The 24,711-nt window shown below is 52.0% G+C and overlaps 2 protein-coding genes across 5 annotated transcripts; one reads left to right on the top strand and one right to left on the bottom strand.

Moving 5' to 3' along the window:
• Window positions 1-181: 181 nt before the first annotated feature.
• Window positions 182-6,857, top strand: ACTMAP (actin maturation protease). Of its 4 annotated transcripts, none has more exons than XM_024577467.4 (8): window positions 1,139-1,257; window positions 1,452-1,587; window positions 1,959-2,011; window positions 2,725-2,793; window positions 3,285-3,409; window positions 3,759-3,888; window positions 3,974-4,044; window positions 4,848-6,857. In XM_024577467.4, exons 2-8 carry the CDS (start codon window positions 1,582-1,584, stop codon window positions 5,168-5,170), a joined length of 777 nt encoding a protein of 258 aa, XP_024433235.2. In that variant the 5' UTR covers window positions 1,139-1,257; window positions 1,452-1,581; the 3' UTR covers window positions 5,171-6,857. The 4 variants fall into 4 exon arrangements, with proteins under 4 accessions (XP_045041372.2, XP_024433237.2, XP_024433235.2 ...); XM_071220013.1 differs by having other exon boundaries at window positions 1,175-1,257; window positions 1,449-1,587; XM_045185437.3 differs by lacking the exons at window positions 1,452-1,587; window positions 1,959-2,011; window positions 2,725-2,793 and adding exons at window positions 182-288; window positions 380-475 and having other exon boundaries at window positions 701-1,257.
• Window positions 6,846-21,719, bottom strand: ITPKC (inositol-trisphosphate 3-kinase C). The gene is made up of 7 exons (XM_045185436.3): window positions 20,346-21,719; window positions 16,794-16,893; window positions 14,725-14,938; window positions 13,337-13,541; window positions 11,000-11,101; window positions 10,155-10,226; window positions 6,846-8,294 (listed from the first exon to the last, which is right to left on the bottom strand). The coding sequence occupies exons 1-7, from the start codon at window positions 21,501-21,503 to the stop codon at window positions 8,091-8,093; spliced, it is 2,055 nt and encodes a 684-aa protein (XP_045041371.2). The 5' UTR covers window positions 21,504-21,719; the 3' UTR covers window positions 6,846-8,090.
• Window positions 21,720-24,711: the final 2,992 nt, after the last annotated feature.

Below are 24,711 nucleotides of genomic sequence, written 5' to 3'. Positions count from 1 at the left end.
GACCTTGCCAATCAAATCTTGGGCCAGATCTTGCCAATCAATCCCGACATAGACTTTGCCAATCAAAAAACCACCTGGGTTCCCGCCTCTGACGCCGGACCAATCAATGAGGAGAGCACCTTTCGCGCTACAGCCTCTTCCGGAGGCAGTCCTTCAGGAGCCCCACCTCTCCCCCAACGCCCCGCAATCTGTCACGTGATCGCTAAAGGAACTGGCGAGCACACGAGCCCCCGCTCCTTGAAATCGGACAGGTTGTATCCTGCGGCCACCATTTTGCGGGAAGGGGAGGTGCGTTTTACTTTCTGATCACATACCGCCCATCCCAGCGGTATCTTGGATTCCAACGGCCTTCGATCTCTGAGCCTTCCTTTTCCTACAGGCTTTTCCTGTTGCGCCCTGATTCCAGAACCTTCTCCACAACTAGGCCATTTTTCCTGCCAGGTGTCCTTTTGACCTCTTGACCTCTGACTCTAAGGTCAGCTCAAAGCTTCCAGACTCCGGCTCGGGATGTATGGGGGCGGGGGAGGGGGGAGTGGAACACATCCTAAATTATTACCTGGTCTTTAGCTTTGGGCCTCTAAATCCCACCCTTAGCGCCTCACCCGAGTGTGAGCTGTCGTTATATCCCAAAAACTGACCCCTAAGTTTCCAAATCTAGCCCAGATAATAAATTAACTCCTATTCAATTTTCCTCTTTCAGGCTAGCAACCCAATTGCATACTACAAATCTGGTTCCGGATTAAAGGACACCGCCCTCTTAACCCCCAGAGACCAGCTGATTTGAGTCTCCCCTATCCTTGCTTCGTGTTTCCAAATTTTAGCCGCGATCCTTTCAATGCCATTGCTCAGCGCCCCAATTCCGGAACTCTGCCCTAAAATTTTCAAACTGTCCATCCCTGAGACCAACCCATTTTGGAGAATCCTCGTCTCCCGTCCTTAAATGATTTCTTCATGCTCTTCTCCCTTAGAGCCCCCAGTCCCTCCTCCAAGAAACCCTTCATCCCAGGCCCCCATCACCCCACCTCCCCTACCCCCACATCTCCCGGACTTAGCCTTTCTACCCTCTCCCTCAAGTCTCCAGGCCCTTATTCCCCCACCACCACCACTGCCACCTCTACCGCCTGGCACAGGTGCTGCTCCCCCTCATGTTTTCGGCCTAGAGAAGAGCCATCTTCTGAAAGAAGCCTTGGAGAAGGCCGGCACAACCCCTGGGAGCAGAGAAGACACGAAGAGGCTCCTAAAGCTTCACAAGGACCGGTAGGGTTTGAGTTCCCCACTCCACCCACCCAGGGGCTCACCGAACCACCTGTCCCCACATAGCTTCCTCCGTGTCCTCTTGGGGTTTCCCATTTCCTCAAGGTCAAACAGCCTGACTGCTTCGGCCATGTAGAAGGATCCTCCCCTCACAAGCACTTAGTCCAGTGAGAAAAACATGTCCTTCCCTCCAGCAGATGGTGACAGCGAAGCGTGGGCAGAGGGAGTGATGAGGGAGTCCAGAGTTCCCAGCCCAGGCTGGGGACCAATGGGGCCTGCCTGAAGAGGACCCCTGAATGCTATTGAGCAAGTCATCAAAGCTATGTGATGAGAGTAAGCAGAGACCCAGAGTGAAATGAAGACACGTTCTTTAACGGGACAGGGGAAGTGACAAGCATGGGGTTTGACAGTTGGGCAGGACAGGGCATGGAGGGCCGTGTGAAGGAAGACGACTGTCCGGTGGAGGGCCTTGCACAGCAAGGGAGTGGAGGTAGTGGGACTGGAGTCTGCAGGCCCGGGAGGAATCTGGAACACCCAGGGGCCTGAGCAGGAAGGGAGGGGCCTAGACCTGGCTGGGCTCTGCGGACCCCACTTAAACAATTGCCTGGCTGAGGGGAAGAGGGAGAAGTGACTAGTCCAGATTCATAAGAAACTTCCAGCTTTCTTGGAAAGTTGATAATCTTTCCTAAATGCCCCAACCATAGGTGTCCAGCACGGTTTTGAAGTACTTACTTAATCCTCTCAGCAACTCCATGAGGTAGGAACTATTACCCTGTTTTCCAGATAAGGGAACTGAGGCTCAAGGCAGTGAAGTCACTTAGCCACAGTGCTTAACAGAGGAACAGCCCAGTTTGAACTCCGGCAGGGGGGCTCCTTGCTTTTAACCACCATGCTGCATCTTCCATCAGGAGGGTACCCCCCACGCGCACACACGGGCTTGCCCTTTCACTGGCCTTGGAATAGAAATGAAGTACCTCTCCCTGATCCTCCTGTGCCTTGGAGGCGGGGGCTCATTATCAAGATGATCTATAGGCCTGGAGCTTGTTACCTGGTTTTTAGTCGAGGCTGAGTTAAGGAATTTTCACCTTATTTAACAGGTTTGAGAAACAGGTTTGAAAGGAAAAATCAGAGTTTGGGTATAGAGACAATCTTCCGAGAAATTTTCTCTAATCACTGGCTCCTAGTTGCAAAGCTCTTGCACATCTGCCCTTTACCTCTTCGGTAATTAGGAGAAGGAATAGGGAGCAACAGGTGGAAGGGTCATTCCCACTGAGCAGATGAGCAGTTGAGGCTGGGCAGGGACCGACCCTGTCAGGAGTGAAGGAAATCGGTGACTGATCCCAGAGCTGAGCTAAGGCCTCAGGACTGCCGGGCCTGTATTCCTCCCCTTCACTACTCCCAGCCAGACCTCGGGGGCGGGGGCACTGTAGGAGCTGGTTCTCGTGTGACCTGATTTTGGCTCCAATTCAGTTTCAGAAGTGACTTGCATTGGATCCTCTTCTGTGCAGACCTGCCCTCCCTCATCCAAGAAGGCCCTCAGTATGTGCCCTGATGTGGAACCCCAAACCCTTGGGAACCCACTGTGTCCCAAGCCTTTGACTTTGCTGTGCTTACTGAGGGTAGACCCAGGAGGGTGGGAGGAATGGGTTCATCTTATCCCAGTAGCCTGGGGAGGACAAGGGGAGCAGAAGGAGAGGGGAACTCACCAGGTCAGGGTCCTGGGCGCATGCACGGTGAACAGTTGGAATCAGTGAGCAAGTGGGAGAACAAATGAACCTGGTCCATTGTCTCCAACTCCACTTTGGCAGCTACTCATCCCAGAAGCCCAGGGGACATATCTTCCTACCCTCCCTTCTCCTCATCCTCACTACTTGGCCAGCCTCTCTGCCACGAAAGGGTATTATTCTCCCCACCCTGGGAGAGGGGAAGGGAACTCCGCCAGGGCAGCCAACCTATTCCCCACACTCCAGCTTCCAGGGCAGAGGGGGCCCTGGACTCTGGGACTGAGGGGCTGGGCTTATTTTTCCCAGGTGTGGGCTGGTGGCCCTGTGGATGGCAGGTACTCTCCTGGTGCCCCCCAGTGGCATCCCCCTAGAGAGACTGGTGCAGATGGCCACGGAGAGAGGCTACACAGCCCAGGGAGAGATGTTCTCCGGTGAGTTGGGTGCAGAAGGCTCACAAGCCTGGTGTTCTTCACCAGGAATGGACTGGAGAGGCTGGGTGGGACAAGGTACATGGGAAGGCCTTGTTCCATTCCTTAGACCCTTCCCCCCACTAAGTGTTACAAGATAGACCCTGGAGCAAAGCTGCCTGGGGTCCCATCCCAACTCTGCCACCTCCTGCTGTGTGGTCTGCACGAGCAGCTTACCCTCTCTGTGCTTCATTTTCTCTGTACAAGAGGTGATGTTCACAGTAAGGTTTAGAGGCTTCGATCGCCTGTGAGCCCTTGAAATGGTACCAAGCACACGGTGATCCCTTACTCTGTGTCTGCTCTGTCCCCACAGTGGCTGACATGGGCAAGCTGGCTGAGGAGGCACTGGGTTGCGAAGCGGAGCTGCTCCATGGCGGCCTGGTTGGTCCCAACAGGGACCGTGTCCTGCAGCACCTTGTTGCTGGACACCCATTGCTCATCCCGTATCCCAGGGCAGGACAGGAACGGGGGTGGGGAAGGGTGAGCCCCAAGGCCACACCACAGCTTTGGCCTTAACCCCATCACCAGCTATGATGAAGACTTCAACCACGAGCCATGTCAGAGGAAGGGCCACAAGGCCCACTGGGCAGTGAGTGTAGGTGAGTCCCCCTCCTGTGTCCCTGTGTGCTCACCCTGGATCTCCCCAGCCCTACATTCTCACCCTTGTACTCACTGGGACCTCCCCAGTGCTCTTGAGGCCGGGACAAGGACTGGGCCATCCCTGGCCGCACAGGGTATTGTACTTAGCAGGGACCTGGCAGGCAGTGTTGCCTCAGTGTCTGCCAATTGGGGTTTCCACAAACAAGCCTAGAGTGCAGATTTTTGGATCAAATGTTCTGGACTCCAGGCTCAGTCCTGCCACTTCCAGGCCCTGACTCTGGGCTTCCAAGTGCCTACCTGGAAATCAAGGTGACAGTAGAACCCACCTCACAGGGCTGCCTTATCGGCAGAGCAGGGAAAACCCTCAGAGCAGTGGTGTCTGGCATGTTGCACATCTCAGTAAATGTTAGCTGTGACCAGCATTGTCCTCGTTTCCCCTGCTTGGAAGGAGGAGGGATCTGTGTGCATCAGGTGGCCCAGGACAAGGCTCTGCTCGACCTCCTCCTGGCTCTGGCCTTGAGGGCTCCACTCCTAGCATCTCCTTGCTAGGTAGCTGGAGACGACTGGGTGACAGTGTTTGCTCTGCGTAATGTCAGCTCTCCACCTCCCAGTGCTGACGGGCTGTTAGGGGCAGACACTCCGGCTCCAGATCCCAGCCCAGCTGTGTGCCTGCTGGCCTAATTGACTTCTATGTAATGTGAGGACCAGGCATCACCTTCCCTGGAGGGCTGCGGGGGAAACTCAGTGTGCCCCAGCACCCCGTCAGTACTGGGCCCCCACTCACAGCCTCTCCCTCTCACAGGGGTCCTGCTCGGTGTGCAGTGTGTGCCAAGCCCTGGCTATGCTGAGGACCCTGAGCTGCCAGGCCTGTTTCACCCTGTGCCCGGCGTGCCCCACCAGCCACCATCACTGCCAGAGGAAGGCTCGCAGGGCACAGTCTACCTTCTCGCCAAACAGGGCAAGAGTTGGCATTACCAGCTGTGGGACTACAGCCAGGTCAGGGATAGCAACCTGCAGCTGACAGACTTCTCACCCTCTCGGGCCACCGATGGCCGGATGTATGTGGTGCCTGCTGGTGGAGTACGGGCTGGCCTCTGTGGCCAGGCTCTGCTCCTCAGACCATAGGACTCCAGCCATCAGCCTGCTGCAGCCCTGAACTGGGGTGATGGGACCCAGACCACAGGTTTTCCTCTGTGACTACCCAAGGGCTTCTAGACTTCCAACGAGAGATCCTTCACACAGAGTCCCCCACACTCTATTCATTCTTAAGCCTGGGGGTCATCCCAACTCCCCCATCCTCACCCTCTGTGTTGGGCACCGACTGTGTGGGCTGGGATTAGAGCCGGAAGCCAGACAGACAAGCTCCCTCTCCCAGGGCAGACAACAGCTCAGACACCGAGTCCTGTCCACCCACATCCACCATTTCTCACTGGTGGCCACCCCTTCTGAACCGTCATCTCTGTGGACATCTGCCTCCTCACTGGGCACCTTGCTGCCCCCAGTACCTGTTCACAAGAGGTCCGGGCTGAGGGAGCAAAAAAAATCAAACTTGGGCTCCTTAAGCCTTCCAGAGAAGCTTGTGGCAGTCGCTTTTTGCTCAGGGAATAGGAACTAAACTCCCAGCCCCAGCTCGCCTCCTGCCACCAGCTGTACTGTCCTCTCAGGACCCCAGTGCACCCACTGCAGCCCTCTGGCGACGGTCATCCTTAACTCTTCCCTCAGGTTCTTCGTCTGGTCTAGTAAGTCTACGTGAGACAGGTTACTGAGAAAAAAACCAAATTTCATACATACGTAATGGGAACCCCACCTACATGAGAGGTTCCAAGACGGGGAAAGTGAGGTATATGTGCCATTCTGAACTAAGGTTCACCTGGGGGCTTCAGAGGGAGGAAGAAGGTCACCGCAGGATGGGAGCAGTTGGAAGTTTACCCTGCTCCGTAGATGGGCCAGAGAAGTGTCTGATGATCTCATTGTGGGGAAGGCCCCTAATTCAGACTGTTCTAGGTAGTTAAGGGGGTGGTGGTGGTGGCGGTTTCACTGAGCCTTTGGTCTTTGATTACCCTAGCTCACAACCCGCATACCACAGAGGCACATCTTGGGGTGACTCATCCTGAACCCCTATACCAGCTTGACTCACCACAGGTTCCCTCTGTGTTCTGATTTTTTAGAAAAGAAATGCATCTGAGAGCAGTTAAGTGTGCCAACCTGTTCGCCTGTATTAACTCATTACTTGCTCCAATCCCAATGCGTAAGGTACTAGGTCCTCCCCACGTTGCAGATGGAGAGACAGGCTTGGAGGAGCACAGTCACTGGCTAAAGCCATGTGGCTTGGCAGTGGCAGGGTTGGGATTCAAACCAGGTTAGTAGCTGCACAGATGAGATAAGTAGATACATATTTTTAGGTTAGTTTAACAAATGAATACCTGTTCTCTCCCCTCTGGAAGGGGAGGGAACAGGTGTGTTTTGGTCATGCCATGTCTGCGGTGCAAGGGAACTTTAGAGAGACTACAGTATACAAATAGCGTTTTGGGGTTTTTAGTGTTTCTAACCAGAAGTGGGGAATCCTCCATCCTGGCCCTGGCCCCTCCACCTGTGCCTCTCCTTTCCAGCCCTGATGGGTTGGCACTCCAGTGCACTCTCACGACCACTGCTGCTACCTGCCTGACCCAGCACAGAGCCAGGCACCTCCTGAGTACTCCAAGCCTGCACCTCTACTCCAAACCAATTGTTGCCCTGTTATCCAGGCTCAAGATTCTGTGCTTTGAGCCTGCACACCCCAGAGACAAAAAATTCCACGAAGTTGGCTTTGAACATCCTGTTTACTGGGGAGTCGTCACAGAGGGGCAGCAGTTCAGGGGTGTTGCTGCCAGGTCCCCAGCACTGCCCCATCTAACAACTTGTATAAATAAGTATAAAGGTCAATAGAAAAGAAGCGTGCCTCCTAAGCGCTGGAAGACTGTGTTAGAGCTTTGACTTAGAGAGGTGCTTGTCCTCCCCTAGCCCAGCCCCGTGGGCCAGCAGGCCAGGTACAGACACAATGGGGCAGGGTTGGGGGCACCACTCACCTCGGAATGCTGGGATCTTTGGTTTGAACAGGTTGTTAGCCTGCGGTGACAGCTAGCAGCCCCACCCACCCTGAGCATCTGGCTCAAGCCACCTCTCACTGCAGGGGCTCAGGGTGGGGGGCCACCCAAGAAAGGTAGCTGTGATCCCCAAGCTGGTTTCCCTTCCCATGAAAGCGCTTCTTGCCACCTCAGTCAGCTAAAATAAAGGGCACCTAAAAGGGTGAGGGGAGGACATGGGAAGTCCTGAGGCTGAGGTGGCCCAAGGAGGAATGAGGTGCTGGTCACAGAGCTTGCACGGGACGTGGCTGCTATTTTGGTCTGCAGGGTGTCAGCAGGGTTCTCCCAGGCACAGGGAGGATCCGAGGGGCCCTGGGAAGGCAGGAGAGCAGCGTCAGCTCTCAGGCCAGTCTCATGGTGTTACACCCTCCACAGAGCCGGTCAGCACTTTGAAGGGCCCTAGATAAAGTGATGGGGCCATAACGCTCCCAGGCAGACACGCTGGCTCCAGCATTTGTTCACAAAGAGGCCTGGTCCTCCCAGCACCACAGATGCAGCTGACTGGTCCCTGGCCTTGGGCCTGCTGGTGGCGGGAGTCGTCATTCATATGGTAATAGACGTGTCAGGCCAGCACCCTGCAGCAGCTGAACCGTGTTCTTTCAGGGTGTGTGGTTTACTTGTGGCCTCCAGCAGCCCCTCAGGAATCTTCCTTGCTGCCCAGAGGACCCAGTCTGGTTCTGACTCAGTGGGACCAGCCATGTCATGTCCCCTCTAGGCCTTACAAACCCAGTATCATGAAAGAGCTGGGCGCTCTCTGGTCTCCAAGGCCCTTCAGATCTTCACTGGGCTAGGGTGGTGTACATCACCTCTCCTGTCCCGGAGGTCAGGGCCTCCATGGCCAACCTCAGGCCCCCGCATAGCTCGGGGCTCCTCCAGCCAGCTGAGTACCATCCAATAAATAAACCTGGCAGCAGGCAAGTGGGTCAGCTCTGGGCCAGCCCCTGAAGAAGGTGAATCATGTTGTCCAGGCCCCAGAGGTAGCCGTCCTCACGGTTACCCTCAGCCCAGGGCAGCCGGTGGCTGAGTGTCTGGTGGTCAGGCAGAGCCACTGTCTTGCCGAAGTCAATCATCCAAACCTTGGCCAGGTCAGTGCCGTCGTGCACAAAGAGAAGGGAGCTGCCCACCACCTGCAGGGAGACAGGCGGCAGTCAGGGGCAGAACAAGCACTGCGAAGGTCCCGTCCCCAAGGGGCATCTGAGCAGGGTGGTTGAGCACTTAAAACAGTTGCCAGTGTAGCAAATGCACAGATGTTAACTGGTCTCCTTTTTCAAGCTGTTACAAACTCAAATGCCTGCAGGATCCTGAATGGGTCAGGAGAGCCCCGTGGGGACTACGGAAGTGGATCATGCCTTCCCCGTGGAAAGAGTCAGCAACTACACAGCCCTGGCAGATTGCTGCTGGTAACCACAGGCAAGTGGCTTCTTTTCCCCAGGCCTCAGTTTCCTCCTCTGTAGAACTGGGGTGATGATCACAGCCCACTCGTGGGGTTATCAGCAGCATTCCACGATCCACACACTTAGCAAGGGCCTGTGGGGCATGCATGCGGCCCTCAGAGATGCTGCTTTTGTTTTTCTAATTAGAAACAGTTCCCTTGACTTCATCGAACTCCGTGTTTGCACAACCCTCCCTTTTCCTAACCTGGTTTCAAACCCCACTGCCCCCAGGGAGCCACGATGACGGGGCCTGCGAGCAGGTGCCTGTGAATAGAGGCAGACGCTGCCCCACTCTGGGCGGCTGTTGGGATGTGGCAGGAGGCCCAGTGTTACCGCTTCTCCCAATGTGCCGAGGGAAACTGGAAACCCTGATCTGGGTGTGAAGTCTCACATTTTAAATGTTGGCAATTCGTCTTGTAAAAATATAAGTCACAGAACAGATGACACCAAACACAAAGACAGATGAGATGGGGCCCCCTGGCCTCCTCTTTGAACTTGTAAAGCACAAAGATAGTGACAAGGTCAATGAAAGTGACTTCTGATAAGAAACGTGACAGTAACAGCTGGCACATATTGAGGGTTTCCTGTGGGCCACACGTTCCCTCTATTAGTCCACTTAACGTTCAGGTCGCCCAGGAGGCAGGTGCTCAGTTACCCCATCCTGCAGGCCAGCAGACGGGCCTGTAGAGCTGGGGTCCAAACCCAGGCCTGCTGGACTTCCAGATGAGGGCTCTCCTAGAAGTCAGTGATACCAGGAGAGGGAGGTGAGAGGGCTTGGGTGGGGGTGGGGGAAGAGCTTGTACAGGGGAGGGGAGGAAAGGATGCAAGAGGCACTGTCACCACTTGCCAGACTCTGTGAGACAGCCCCAGAGAGATGAATGTTTCTGAAGAAACAGGCTGCAGGAGAGGGCGAGGGAGAGAGCCACTGAACAAGGAATGCAGATAACAATAATTGTAAATAATTATGATTACAAAGTAATTGTAAGGGCTAGGAGTTAGCACTGGCCAGGTTGCTCCGTTGACTAGAATATCGTTCTGATACACCAAGGTTGCAGGTTCAATTCCCAGTCAGAGCACATACAAGAAGCAACCAATGAATGCATAAATAAGGGGACAAAAAAAAATCAATGTTTCTCCCTCTCCCTCTCAAAAACAAACAAACAAAAAAAGAGCTAGACATTAAATGCACTTCCATGCTCCAAATGGCACTTAACAGTTGCTCATGCCTCAGCAGCCCTGTGAGGAAGGTATTATCATTCCTTCCCATCTTAGTAGGAAATCAAGGTCTGAGAGGTCACATAGGTGAGAAGTCACGTAGCAGAGCCAACTCCATCCCAGGCTGCTTGGCTCAAGTCCACACTCCTAACTGACGCACCTCCCTGAAATCCCCTGTGCTGCCTACTGTAAAAAAGCAGACCCACAAATACGGGGTCTCATTTTAATTGCTTTAATTCTTTCTGTCAGCAATTTATCCTCAGTGCAACCTGGGCCCCAACCCACCCCCACCTCACACACATACAGGGCCCTCTGCTCCCATGGCAGTGGGGCTCGCACCTCGTGGGTCTTGAAGAAGGGGGAGTTCTCCAGAGCTTCACGAAGTTCTTCTAGGCGTGCCACGTACTTTCTCTGTTTGACAGGGAGAGCTTCTTGGTTAGCATAGGGACTTTGGGGGTCCTTCCCCACCTTGAGATCTGACCTTGTCCTATACCAGCCGTGATGCATAAGGGGAACCATGGGGAAAATGGTAGGGGAGATTGAATACATTGGGGTGGTGTAGACGGGGGTAAGGTTAGTAAATTACTGAGTACCCATACTTCCTAGCAGCTCCTCCCATCAAGAGGTGGAGTCTGGCCCTGGCCGGGTAGCTCAGTTGGTTAGAGCATCACCCCATGTGCCAAGGTTGTGGGTTTGATCCCCAGTCAGGGCACATACAAGAATCAACCAATGAATATATAAATAAGTGGAACAACAAATCAATATTTCTCTCTCTCAAATCAATAAAAAAATTAAAAAGAGGTGGCGTCTGCTCCCCTGTAATGTAGGCTTGGCCATGACTTGCTCTGGCTAACAGAACACAGTAGAGGTGACGGTGACTTAGCCACCAAGAGGCCTTGCATTTTCACTCGTTCTCTTGGCCAGCTGCTTCCACCGTGAGAACAAGCCCAGGCGAGACCCTGGATCATGAGAGACAAGTGGCCAAGTCATGATCCGAGGCCACCAGACAAGTGGGTGTGGCCACACTAGACCAGCCAGCCCTGGCCAAGCCACCTGTGCGCACAGATGGGGAGCAACACCAGCCAGTATCGGCCAACCTCGGCCCTGAGCAAAAGACCACCATTGGGGGCAACCACAGTGGTGGCCCTAAACTGCTAAATTTGGGGCATGGGTGTCCCACTCACCAGGATTCCACGGTTCCCATCCACAAAGTCCTCCAACGCCTGTGTCACCTGTTCCAGCTCCTGTGTCTTCTTGAAGTTGGTGTTGCAGGTCCCATCGGCTTTCTGCAGGGCAAGGGTTGAAGGTGCAGTGTCCTAACTTTCCTTCTCACGACCAACACCAGCCAGCCTCAGGCACCTCCTAGGCTACCTACCTGCCTCCATGCTCACTTGCTGTTCAGCGGAAGCCAACCCACCTGCCCAGCTCAGATCAACCCAGCCCCCAGGCACACTCTGAGCAGCTAGACCTTCCACATCTAACCTTGAACCCCCTGCTTGAGCCAGTCTAGCCAGGTGGGCTCTAGAAGGGGGTGAATCTGGTTTTGAATTGTGACTCTGCGACTTCTGAGCTGGGTGGCTTTAAGCAAGTCACTTCACCTGTCTCAACCTCAGTTTCTGTGTCTGGAAAATGGGAATTGTGTTGGTATGTACTTGCTGAAGCTGGTGTGAGGATGGGAGGAGATCGGGCATGTAGAATGCATAGCACAGTGCTGGCACACACAGCAAGCAAGCGCTCAATAAATGTGAGACTAATGTTCTTTTCTATGTCTGAGAGGGGCGCAGAGAGCCACCTGAGTCACACAACCGTGCTGTGCCAGCTGGTCACTGCTAACATGGAGCTAACAGGACAGACACATTCAGATGAGGGGGCAGATACTGAACAAGAGCATCACAAAGGGAGATAAGAATAATGAAGGAGTACAGGAAGTTATGAGGAGGTAAAGAGAGGGTTCTCATGTAGTAGGAAGGGCTTCCTGGAGGAAGTGAAATTTAAAAGGAGACAGGAAAAGACTGGTGGCCAACCAGGAGAACAGGACCCTTTCAAGGAAATGAAGTGCTTCGCTGTGGCCTGAAGGTGGGCAGGGAGGAAGAGAGGGATGGAGGATGAAGCTAGACCCTGGAGGGCCCTCTAGGCCAGGGAACGTCTCTTGAGGGTGCTAGGGAGCCATGGGTTTCGAATAGGAGAATGGCATAGCTGGATAAACAACTTATATCCGGCAAGGCTGTGGGGAAACAGGAATCCTCACATGTCACTGGTTGGTGCAGCACCTATGGAAGGTGTTTGGCAACCTCTAGCAACATCCCCAATGCATTTCATATTCCCATCCCCGAATTTCATATTTGATCTCGTAATCCTGCTTCTGGGAGTCTGGTCTACAGCTAAACCTTCACACTTGCAAGCTGTGCCATTGGTATGTTTTGTAATGGAAAAAACGGGAACAATCCAGGTTGCCATCAGTAGGGCACTGTGGCACATCCACAAAGAACTACTGCAGTTGAAAGAAAGAATGAAAGAAAAGGAAGGAACGAAGGTAGGAAGGAAGGAAAGAAAGAAGGAAGAAGGAAGGAAGGAAGGAAGGAAGAAAAAGAAGAGAGAGGGGGAAGAGAAGGGAGGGAGGGAGGAAGGAAGCAAAAAAAGAAAAGAGACTCTATGGAATGATACAGAAAACTCTAGGACTATGCCGCCTTTTGGGTAAGAAAGGGAGGAAATCTGAGGACATGCCATTGCAATTGTTTGTATTTGCAGGAAGAAATGTAAGACACTGGTAAAGTGGTGCCCTGTGAACAGGTAGGGGTAAAGGGACAGAATGGCAATGATACCAGCAGGGTTGGGGGAGAGATTTTTCCTATACCCCCTTTTATAATATTACTTTGACTTTTGAACAATGTGAATACTTATTCAAACAATTAGATTTAATTTACAAAAAGAAAGAAAGAGCCCTGGCTGGCTTCCAAAAGGTCACAGGTTTGATACCTAGTCAGGGCACATACCCGTGTCAGTCCCCAGTCAGGGCGTGTGCAAGAGGCAACTGATCGATGCTTCTCTCTCACACTGATGTTTCTCTCCCTCTCTTTCTCCCTCCCTTCCCCTCTCTAGAATCAATGAAAAAAAAAATTTTTTTAAAGGAAGGAAGGAAGGATGGGAGGGAGGGAGGAAGAAAGGAAGAAAATCTTTTTCCACAAAGGGAAAGGGACCCTGCTGTAGCTGCTGTGCTGGACAATAGACCTGAGGAGGCTGGGGAAGGAGAAGACCGAGCCAGGCCCAGACCGGGCCAAGGGGAGGGAAGAAGATGGAATCAGGGCGCTCAGAGAGAGAAACAAAACTTGGTCACTGATGGATACAGGGATGAGGGAAGCAAGGCCTCTCCTGGCCCCATCTTGTTATCCTCTGCAGTCTCCTGCTCTCTCTCCAGATATTGCTTTTTTCCAGTTTCCCTGACACCCAAAGCTCCCCAGGAAGCCCTGCCTAGGCCTAGTTCCCAGCCCTCTAGCCACAGGCTAGCAGCTCCTGGATCTCACCTTGATACCCTCAATCCGGAAACCCAGGGTGGAGGTCGAGCTCACAGTCTCCCTCCACTGCATGTAGCGAGGCTTGGTGACGGCGCCCTGGGCATGCTCCTCAGGGGTGGGGGCCCCGGGGTCCACAGCCACCATCTTCTCATACATGTCCTTCCGGGGCCGGGGCCGTTCTCGAGCCTTCACCAGCTCCTCCTCCAGGTAGGTCCTAGGACACAGAGAATGTGACAAAGTAGGCATTTCTTAAACACAAAGCTACTAACCATAATGAAAAAAATGGACAAATTGGCCTAAATTAAAAGTACTGTGCTATCAAGAGACAATATTAAGAGAGTGAAATGGGAGGTTGGAGACGAGCGTGTAGGTGTATTTGCATCTCCAACAAAGGACATGTACCCAGAACATATAAAGAATTAGAAATCAAAGAATTTATCCCTACTATACAAGGGTATAGTAGGGATAAATGGTGATGGATGGAGACCAGACTTGGAGTGGTGAACACACAATGTAGGGTGCAGATGTGTGAAATTGTGCGTCTGAAACCTGTATAATTTTGTTAACCAGTGTCACCCCAATAAATTCAATAAAAAGGAAAAACAGACAGAGAGGAGAAAGGGTATAGGGGACTAAATGGTAATGGGAAAACATATACAATAAAAAAAGAAGAAGGGCCCTGGCTGGTGCGGCTCAGTGGATTGAGTGCCAGCCTTCGAACCAAAGGGTCGCCGGTTCGATTCCCGGGCAGGGCACATGCCTGGGTTGCAGGCCAGGTCCCAGGTAGGGGGCGTGTGAGAGACAACCACACATTGATGTTTCTATCCCCCTCTCCCACCCTCCCTTCCCCTCTGTCTAAAAATAAATAAGTAGAAGAAAGAAAAAGACAGCCCAAGAGAAAATTGGGCAAAATATTCCAACAGGCACTTTTGAAATGGCCAGTCAATGCTCAACACTTCTTTGGCCATCAAAAAAACAAAAATAAAGCCATAATGAAACACTCACCGGAATGGCTAAAATTAATGAAACAGGTAATGCCAAGTGGTGATGAGAAGATGGAACAACTGGAACACTCACACACTGCTGGTAGGAATGTGTGTACAACCACTTTAAAGATTGTATTTATTTATTTTTGGAGGGGGGAAGGGAGGGAGAAAGAGAGGGAGAGAAATGTGTGGTTGCCTCTTGAGCGCCCCCTACTGGGGACTTGGCCTGCAACCCAGGCATGTGCCCTGACTGGGAATCAAACTGGCGACTTTGGTTCGCAGGCCAGCACTCAATCCACTGAGCCATGCCAGCCAGGGCTGTACAACCACTTTAAAGGTTGACTTGGCACTACTTCAAAAATGCCCACCCCTGACCCTCCGCCTCTGCCTCATGGCTGTGCCTGACCGCACCTGCTGCCCATCTTGCAGTCCATGATGGAAGGGCCCTCGAAGTCTGCCAGGAGATCTTCCATCTGGTTGAAGGCCTGGCCATCCTTCTGCACCATGCCGTAATAAGTTGGCACGAAAGGCCGCAGGGGGTCGTTCATCAGCTGCTCCAAGCTGCGCTGCTCACACTGACAGAAACGCTTTAGAATCCGACCATCCTCTCCAGCCTGGAAGTTCCCTGTGAGCAGCGCAGTCAATGACAGGGTCAGAAACTGTGTGAGAGCAAGAGAACCCCTACCTCCTGTAGGCATCAGGCTGGCCACTGTCATCGTGCCGACCCTTTTGCAATACTGTCTCCCGTTCCGTGCAACTCTCAAAATCTTGGCCAGGGCTGCAAGGGAAGGGCCTGTTTCTGCTCTTTGTTTAAACACAGTCCTCTTCACAGCAGATTGTGCCCTCGTTTGTTTTGTAATTTTGGGTTGCGTGCTCACAATCAGCTGTGGGAATTTTTGTGCGGTCTGAGTGGAGAGCCGGACTCGCTAGAGCAGTTATGCATTTTCTTCTGCCTGGAGTCCCAGAGTGCTAACAACTGAGGCTTATGTGGGTTCATTTACAAATCTGGCATTTCCTGGACCATGAAGATAGTACAGATTAGAATTACAATTCTTACTGAGGCAGACTGTATTTTCAGATTATACTTTCGCAAGATGGTACAATAATAGCTCCCGTCCCACATACTCTTCTAGAATTTTTCCATCCCCCAGCAAGAAGTGGAATCTCCTTCTTCTCCCCTAGGTCATAAAGAGATGCAGCTTCCACTGTGTTGGCAGAGATACTTTGCAGTCTTGACCTGCTATTTAAGAAATCTTGCTACTTGAGGCCACCATAATGTGAGGAAGCCCAAGCAGCTACATGGAGAAGCCACACATAAGCTTTCCAGCCAGCAGTCCCAACTGAGACACAGCCAACAGTCAGCAACGATTGCCAGGCATGTGACTGAATGACCCTCCAAAAGTTTCCAGCTTGCAGCCTTCAGCTTGTCCTAGCTGCGTTCCCAGATACCAAGGAGCAGCAGCAAGCCATCCCCGCCACGCCCTGTCTGAAGTCCCAACCCCTGAAACCTGTGAATGTAATTAAATGGTAGTTTTATTTCACTAAGTTTTCTTTTTTACGTACCACTAAGTTTTGAGTATTCTGTTTGCTTGTTTGGTTTTAAACTCAACAATGGAAACTAGGACACATATTGATACCAGGCCTGTGTTTGCAGGTTCAGGGGGGCCTTGTTTTTTCTCTGACTCAGATCTAAGGATGAACAAAGCAAATGAGTTCCCTTCCTGTCTCTTTTTGCAGGTGGGCATGGTTTGTCTAGTCTGGCCCACTGCCCGTTTTTGTAAATAAAGTCTTATTGGGACACAGACACTCACTTGTGTATTATCTATGGCTGCTTTCAGACTGACACCAAAGAGCTGACTAGCTTACTTATTATCTAGCCCTTTACGAAAGACGCTGTCTGTTAGGCATCTGTTGTGCATTGTGCCACTGTGTGCGGCAGATACTGTGCTAGGCCCTGGGGAGAAACCATTACAGCTGTGGGTTATTGGGGGCCTCCTAAGCTCTGGACACAGGGTGAGGACAGGGAATAACAATGTCCATATATGAGGGGCCTATGTTTCGGTCTCAATACACATTTTGATAATAACCCTTCAGTTAACTCTGCAAGGGAGGAACAATTGTCTCCATGTCACAGATGAGGACACTGAGGCCCAGTGAGGGAAAGTAAGTTGCCCAGGGTCACTGACAAAGAGCAGAACTAGGATGTAAGCCCAGCCCACTTGTCCCCAGGGTGGAGAAGACACACACACACACACACACACACCAACACTGGGATAACAGGGAAGAGCCCTCAACTCTGACCCTCAACTCTGATGCATAAATGGCCCAGCCCAGGACTAAGCCCTCGCAATAAGCACCTCAATGGGACTCGCACAAAGCCCATTTTACAGATGGGGAAACTCAACTACAGCAAGCCCCTCTGCAGCTTTCTGTCCCAGCCCAGGCATCCCTGCCCAGCCCTGTCTGCCCCCTGCTCTCACCAGCATGTCCGGATAGCTGGACCCAAGGGTAGTGTTTTCGAAAGGAGACCACGAAGGGCGAATACTTCAGAACTGTCTTCAGCTTCTTCCAAGGTTTGTTCTGTGTGAGGCAGAGCAGGGTAGGGTCAGGACTGAGTCCGGGGAGAGAAGGGGATGCAGGTAGTGCCAGGAGAGGGCATGAAGGTGGACCTGTGGCCTTTCCAAGGCCAGGGGGCTTCCTGGAGTCACTGCTCCCAAGCTCGTTGGGGTGAGCCAAGTCCACTACTCCAGCAATCACAGGATCTCCTACAGGCCTCCACAAAGGTGGGGAGGAGTCTCTGTCCATTTCTCCCTTTCACCACTTCCTTCATATCTGAGTCTCTAGGTCCTTCTCCAACAAGTAAAGATAGGCCAGGTTCTGTTGCAGTAACAAGCAACCCCCAATCCTCCCCTCCATTGCATATATACACACACCAAAAACTTGGAAGCCTCATTGCTGTCACAAAACCGAGTCAGACCTTCCCGGGACAATGACAATGGTGGGCATTGATGGATGGAGGCCAAACACAGAGAGAAAAGAAACTGAGACAGATAACAAAGTGATGAAAGAAAGAGGGACACAGACAGAGAGATTGCAGCAGTCGTGAGAGAGAAAGAGAGAGCAACAGAAAACCGGGGAAGCAAACGGAAAACAAGGATTTAGTTGTTTCATGTTGACTCAACCGAGAGCTTCTTGAGACTGGGTGTCTGACTCCGTGCGCGCATGCGCATGCGCACATAGCGGAATATTCTCTTCGCTCCAAGCACAGGGCAGGCCCTCAGCAAGTATAGGGAGAACGAACGGGTCATCTCCAGAGAAGGAAGCTGTGTGGCCCACCCCTCCTACCCCCCACCATCCCAGAGTCAAGGCTACACTGGCCCACCCCCTCAGAGCCCAGCTACCAGCAGACATCTAACTGAGGTCAAGCGAAGTCAGGGTGTTAAACTGCAGGTTTCAGGAAGAGCTTATTCCCTACCCCCTCCAGCTGCCTGGACTGGAGAGGAGGTGATTAATAAAGGTTCCTGTTTACTAAGCACCTGGAACATTCCAGGCATACTGACAAAGACTCAGTGTCATAACCTACTTAATCCTAAACACACAACCCCAGGAGAACTGTTGACTGTACAGAGGAAGAAACAGAGGCTCAGAGGGGTAAAGTCACTTGCCTAAATCATACAGTTCTACCTTTGGCCTGACCCCCCTGACCTGGACTTACCCACTACATCCGTGCTAGACAACAAGCTCTGAGGGCAGGGACTATGTCCCAGCCCATGGCCTGGCACACAAAAGGTGCTCAAAAAATGTTGCTTGGATTGAAGGAGGTCGGTTGAAACCTTTTATTATAAGCAGATTCGGTATCTTCTCTTTTTCTTAGATCTGATGGCTAATCTGGGCTTTCTCAGATGGTTTCATGATGCCCCCTCCTCCATGAAGCCCTCTCTGATACCCCAGGTCTGGCCAGTCACCTCCTCTGGACTCCCACACCCCCCTGGTCTTCTTTCATCTCAGCCCTGACCACTCTGAGCTGTCACAGACTTGTGACAGGTTTGTCTCCTCCACGGCCCCAGGAGCTCTATGAGGATAGTGTCTCAATCACTGCTCTGTCCCTGGCAAAGCCAACATAGTGCCAGACATAATAGAGGCTCAGAGACTGTTGTCTGATTAGGAGGGTGAAATGAATGTGAGAAGGAAGGAAAGAAGGAGGGAGGAAAGGAAGAAAGTAACTGGACCTTTAAGGTCAGATGGGATTTCAAAATGAAGAGAGACGGAAGCTAGGCTATTCCGCGCAGCGAACAGCTTGAGCAATGAGTGGAGGCAGGATGGCGCAGGGTGTTCGAGGAACAGTGTGTACTTCAGCTTTGTAACAATAGTGGGGTGGGGGGAGAAGGGAAGCTGAACATGGTAAGGAGCCTGGAGACAGGAAGCTCTGAACACAGGACTCAATTCCTGATCGCTATCGGGAAGGCCCTGGGGAGTCACTGGAGGTGCTAGAGCAGGCAAAGTTCAAAAGTTATCAGAGGGGGGCCATGAAGGTTCTGGGAGGATGAGAGAAAACTGGAAACAGGGAGACCTTGGGGGAAAGTAAGTTAGGGACAGATCCTCACACCGCAGAGGTTAAAAATAACTGGATTATAAACTCAGCCAGAACTGAATTTGAATCCGTGGTTCTGGATCCAACCAGACTTGGCCAGCCCTAAGCAAGTGACTTTACCTCTCTGAGCCTCAGCTTTCTCATCTGTAAAATGGAAACAGTAATAATCCCAACCTCACAATGCTGCCATAGGAATTCCTCACCATAGGAATTCAAAGAGTTAACACATATGAAGCACTTAGAGAAGTGCCTAGTACTCAGGAAGGGTCTGAAATCTCAGCTCTGTGACTTCCAAGGGGTGTGACTTTGGAGAACTGTCTTAACCTCTTTGTGCCTCAGTTTCCTCATCTATAAAATGAGATAACAGCATCTACTTCCTAGGGCCGCTGTGAGAATTAAAGGAGTTAATATAGCAAGAAGGTTAACACAGGGCTGAGCATGAGTGAATTTTCTTCATGCACTTCGAGCCTAGCTGTTCTGAGATGCCAAGGAGGTGAGAGAGTAGGCAAAGGGAATGGCAATGGCAGACAGCCCACGGGTCAACTCCCTTGCTCTGGCACAGGCAGGCTGAGGCAGGTCTGCCTCACATCTGTGGCCACATGTGTGAGCACACACCTAAGGGAGGCATGTGGGGTGAGGAAGGCTCAGAGTGGACTCCAGCCAGGGGCCCCAGAGCAATGGGAACGGGAGGCTCCCACACCTGAATCTTCACTCTCCTGAACCTGCCCTGCCAGCCCTCCTGATTCACCAGGGTAGAACTGCACCCAAGGTGGGGGTGAGGGTAGAAGATGTAAACAAGAGTGTGCCTGGGCCCCCTGGGAAGCTGGGGAACAGTGGGACGACCGGAGGATCCCTGATTAAGTTGGGGGAGGGAGTCCCTCAGCATTTTGGGTTTACACAGCCCTTTGTGAATCTGATCAAAGCTGGGGGCTCACTCCCTACAAAAGTGAATGGGCTAAGGGTGGTGAAGGCGCAGGACACCTTAAGGCAGCCACAGGCCCCAGACTAGGAAATTTGGGGTAGAAAGTCCACCTTTTCTATTCCCCTGTACTAGTGCTCTTCAGATTTTGGGGTCACATGTCACACAGTCCAGAGGATCCAACAGAAGTCGTAGACCTTTGCTGAAAAAATACATGTGTATACACATACAGACTCACACCATCATAGGACTCCTGGGTGGCATGAAGGTGGCCAGTGGCCACCCATTTGGAGACTGAAGGACTGGAGGCAGTAGATGGGGGGAAAGAGGAGGCAGTGGGTGAGTGGGTAAGAGGATTCGGAGGAGGGTGCCTGGAGTAGGTTAGTAACCCAGCTGTCAGAGAGAGGAGGTAAGTGGATGGAAGAGGTGTCTGGAGATGAAATTGCTGGTAGGTGCTAGAGAACTTCTCGAAGCAAAGGCAGGGGAACAAGGGGTCTTAAGGGCAGGATGGGTCCCACTCACCCCAGACCTGTCCTCAGGGTCGCTGGCACCTCCATCCCCGGCTACCACGTCATCCTCAGACTCGTCGAAAGAAGAGGCGGAGGAGAAGCCGCCACTGCACACCTCAACCTGGGAGAGGGATCCCACTGGCTGAGCCTCAGGCTCAGGGGTTTCAGGAGTGATGATGAGGCGGGGCACAGGGACCAGGGAGCTATACTCCAGGTGAGAATACAGGTGAGTCACCAACTCCCCAGGTGCTCGTTCTAATGGGCCATCTTGGTTGGGGTCCCCCAAAAGGCAGTCTGTCCCAGGTTGTGTCTGAGGTCCATGAGTCTCTTGTGTCTGTGCACCATCAGTGCCAGGCTGTGTCCAGGAGCCATCTGTAGTTTGTTGTGTTGGGAAACCATCAGTGCCAACCTGTTTCCAGGCTGTTTCACTATCCTGTTGTATCTGGGAGCCATCAGTGTGAGGCCCTGTCCAGGGGTCTTCAGGATCCTGCTGTGTTCTGGAGCCATCGATGTTCAGTTCTCTCCAGGAGCCATCAACACTTGGCTCTGTTGAGGGATAGGCCCCCTCTGACTGAGTCCGAAGGCTAGACCTGTTCTGGTGGGTAGACTGGTTGTCAGCCCAGGGCCTGGACCTCTCTGGCTGGGTCTGTGACCCATGTATTTCTAACTCTGTCCGTGGCCCATCAACGCCTGGCTGTGTCCAAGGTCTGGCCCTCTCTGGCTGACATTGAAGATCAGACCTGCGTGGATCAGTACGAAATCCGTCTGTCCCAGTCTCCGTCCAGGGCCCGGCTGTCTCCAGCTCTGACCAGTGGCTGCTCCTTTCTGGATGAGTCCTGGGACTGGACCTGTCTGGCCCCGTCTTTTGGCTGGGCCGCTCCGTCTCCGCTCCGAGGCCAGCTGCTTCAGGATCAGCCTGTCTGTCTGTCCCCGGTTCAGGCCCGAGGCCGGCCCTCTCGCGTTCGTAATGGAGGCAGGACCCCTTGGTCCAGGCCTGGGGCCCGCCCCCCTCTGGCCGCCCCGCCGGGCCCCCAGCACCGGGCCCAGGTCTCTGCTGCCCCGGCTGCCGCCGCCGCCCCCCTCGCGGCGCCTCCAGCCCCATGCCGGTCGACCCCGGCAGCTTCCCGGCCTCGGCCTCGTTCAGACTCCCTCGGCACGGGCAGCGCCTCATGCCCGCTCTCTTGGTTCGGGCTTCGGCTCAAACCGGCCCCTTCTGGCCCTTTAAACCCCACGAGGGGTGTGGCTGGGGAGCCCCGACTGGCAGGTTCCCGCCAGCGGATCTCCAGCCCGCCAGGCCACGCAGTGGTTAACCGATACTCCCCCTCCCGGAGGAAAGCCCAGAGGCCCCGCCCAACAGGACGTGGCGTAAGGGGGCGAGGCTCTCCTGTCCCCGCCCCCTTCCCTTTGACCGAGTGGATTCCCAGCACTAGGTACTCCTCGGGTTTGGGTCTGGGGTTCTAGTTGAGGGCCCGTGAGGCCTCTCCCTAGATCCCTGCGATTAATCTAACCTCCCTACACCCTCGAGTGACCAATTTACAACTTGGATACGGGTCCAACAGCGGGCCCTTTCTTCACACAGGGCAGGGACAATGTTCCAAAGATTTGGGAATTCCACGGACAAGTGTTCAAAACCTCCTTCCCACTTCCTAGCTGTGTTACCTTGAACGAGTGACTTACGCTACCTACCAGGGCTCAGTTTTGTCATCTGTAAAATGAGGATACATAATACTTGATTGTTTCAAAAAATGTGTGTTCAGCCCTGGCTGGTGTGGCTCAGTGGATTGAGTACTGGCCTGCGAACTGAAGGGTCACCGGTTGATTCCGAATCGGGGCACATGCCTGGGTTGCGGGCCAGGTCCCCAGTAGGGGGCGCTGCAGAGGCAACCACATTGACGTTTCTCTCCCTCCCTTCCTTTCCGTCTAAAAATAAATGAAATCCTTTTTTTTAAAATGTGTGTTCAATGCCACAAGAGCCAAGCACTTTACCAACAGGGAAGTTGAGACCCATAGCAGTGAAGGAATTTGTCTAAAGTCAGAGGGAGATCAGATGAGGGGCAAAGCCAGGGCCTTATGTCTGAAGCTAGGATACCTCTGAGCCTCAGTTTCCGCAGCTGTAAAAAGGATATAGCAATGATAATTACCTCGTGGGGGTTGTTATGGGAATTTTTATTTATTTATAATGTATACATTGGTGCACTTGCTTTGCGCCGTGCAATGTACTTACCTCTTTATACCCCATAGCTTCTAAAGTAGGGATCACCATCATCCATAGTCAGGAAAACAGAGGCATAGTAAAGCAAAGTCCAACATCACATACCTAAATTGTGTAGATTTGAACCCAGGCCAACCTAACCCAAAGTCTGAACTTTTGGACCCTACTGGATGATATAACTTGCTTTTGAGGCTGAGGTGTTGCAGGAGGAGCTGGAATAAGAGTATTTTCTCTAAATCAGATCATGATTCTTCTCTGCTCAGAACACTCCGTGTTTCCCATCCCATTCACCACAGTCCTCACCCTGATTCACTATACTCTACACGATCCGGCTCCAGTTACCTCACAGATCTTATCTCCTCTGTCTTTTCCCTTCACTCGTTTTGCCCACTGGCCTCCACTATTTCTCCGAGACATCTTCTACCACAGGACTTTTGTCCTGTTTGTTCCCTCTGCCTGGAACACCCTTCCCTCAGATATTCCAATAGTTCCCTCCCTCACCTCCTTCAAGCCTTTGAATGTTACCTCTTCAGTGAGGCCTTCTCTGACCACCCTATTTAATTTCACAATCTTCCTTCCACTCCCTGACCCCCTTCTCTGGTTTATTTTTCTCTTTAACATGTGTCACCTTATTAAACGCACAGGCATACCACAGAGATATTGTGGGTTTGATTCTAGACCACCACAATGAAGTAAATATTGCAATAAAGCAAGCCAAGGAATTTTTTTGCTTTCCCAATGCATATAAAATTATGTTTACATTATACTGTACTCTATTAAGTATGCGATAGCATTATGTTTAAAAAATGTTCATATTCTAATTAAAAAATATTTTATTGATTAAAAATGCTAACCAGACTTCCAGCCAAGATGGAGGCATAGGTAGATACTCTGTGCCTCCTCGCACAACCAAAAGAAGGACAACAACAAATTTAAAAACAAAAAGTAACCAGAACTGCCAGAAAATTGAACTGTATGGAAGTCTGACAACCAAGGAGTTAAAGAAGAAACATTCATCCAGACTGGTAGGAGGGGTGGAGACGCAGCTGGAGTGGAAAGGACTCCCAGCAAGTCAGTGGCTGGAGGACTGGGTAAGGCGGCAGTAGGTGGAGCAGGCGGTCCCACATTTGCGTGCGGATAAACCAGGACGAACAATTGGGAGTAAGATGGACCGCACAACCCAGGTTTCCAGCATGAGGAAATAAAGCCTCAAAACCTCTGACTGAAAAAATCTGTGGGGGTTGAGACAGGGATAGAAACTCCCAGCCTCACAGGAGAGTTTGTTGGAGAGACCCACAGGGTCCTAGAACACACACAAACCCACCCACCCAGGAATCAGCACCAAAGGGCCTAAATTGCTTGTGAGTAGTGAGGGAAGTGACTGAAAGGCAGGAGAGCTGAGCAAGCGGCATTGATCCCTCTCAGAACCCTCCCCCACAGACAGTGCCACAACTCAGTGACCTGGGTTGCCCTGCACTGGTGATACTTAAGGACCCACCCCTTATATGTAACAGGTGCTCCCAGACAAAAACAAAAACAAAAACATGGCCCAAATGAAAGAACACATCAAAGCTCCAGAAAAAATACAACTAAGCAATGAAGAGATAGCAAACCTATCAGACGCAGAATTCAAAACACTAGTAATCAGGATGCTCACAGAAATGATTGAGTATGGTCTCAAAATAAAGGAAAAAGTGAAGGCTATGCAAAGTGAAATAAAGGAAAATGTACAGGGAACCAACAGTGAAGGGAAGGAAATCGGACTCAAATCAACAGTTTGGAGCAGAAGGAAGAAATACACATTCAGCTAGAACAGAATGAAGAAACAAGAATTCAAAAAAAATGAGGAGAGGCTTAGGAACTTCCCAGGACAAGTTTAAACATTCCAATATCCAAATCATAGGGGTGCTAGAAAGAGAAGAGGAAGAACAAGAAATTGAAAACTTATTTGAAAAATAATGGAGAACTCCCCCAATCTGGCCAAGGAAATAGACTTCCAGGAAGTCCAGGAAGCTCAGAAAGTCCCAAAGAACTTGGACCCAAGGAAGCACACACCAAGGCACATCATAATTACATTGCCCAAGATTAAAGATAAGGAGAGAATCTTAAAAGGAGACAGTTACCTACAAAGGAGTTCCCATAAGACTATCAGCTGATTTCTCAAAAG

Source organism: Desmodus rotundus, chromosome 12 (genome assembly GCF_022682495.2).
Source record: "Desmodus rotundus isolate HL8 chromosome 12, HLdesRot8A.1, whole genome shotgun sequence".
Lineage (NCBI taxonomy): Eukaryota > Metazoa > Chordata > Mammalia > Chiroptera > Phyllostomidae > Desmodus > Desmodus rotundus.
The sequence above is the reverse complement of the archived record's forward strand: the minus strand, read 5'-3'. Positions and strand labels throughout refer to the sequence as shown.

Coding starts and splice junctions, on each gene's coding strand:
- ACTMAP (XM_045185437.3), top strand. CDS start 941: ATGATTTCTTCATGCTCTTCTCCCTTAGAGCCCCCAGTCCCTCCTCCA. Junction 3,410..3,758: donor CCAGGGAGAGATGTTCTCCG/GTGAGTTGGGTG, acceptor CTGTCCCCACAG/TGGCTGACATGGGCAAGCTG. Junction 3,889..3,973: donor GGACACCCATTGCTCATCCC/GTATCCCAGGGC, acceptor CCCCATCACCAG/CTATGATGAAGACTTCAACC.
- ITPKC (XM_045185436.3), bottom strand. CDS start 21,503: ATGAGGCGCTGCCCGTGCCGAGGGAGTCTGAACGAGGCCGAGGCCGGG. Junction 16,894..20,345: donor ACCCTGAGGACAGGTCTGGG/GTGAGTGGGACC, acceptor TGCCTCACACAG/AACAAACCTTGGAAGAAGCT. Junction 10,227..10,999: donor ATGGGAACCGTGGAATCCTG/GTGAGTGGGACA, acceptor CCTGTCAAACAG/AGAAAGTACGTGGCACGCCT.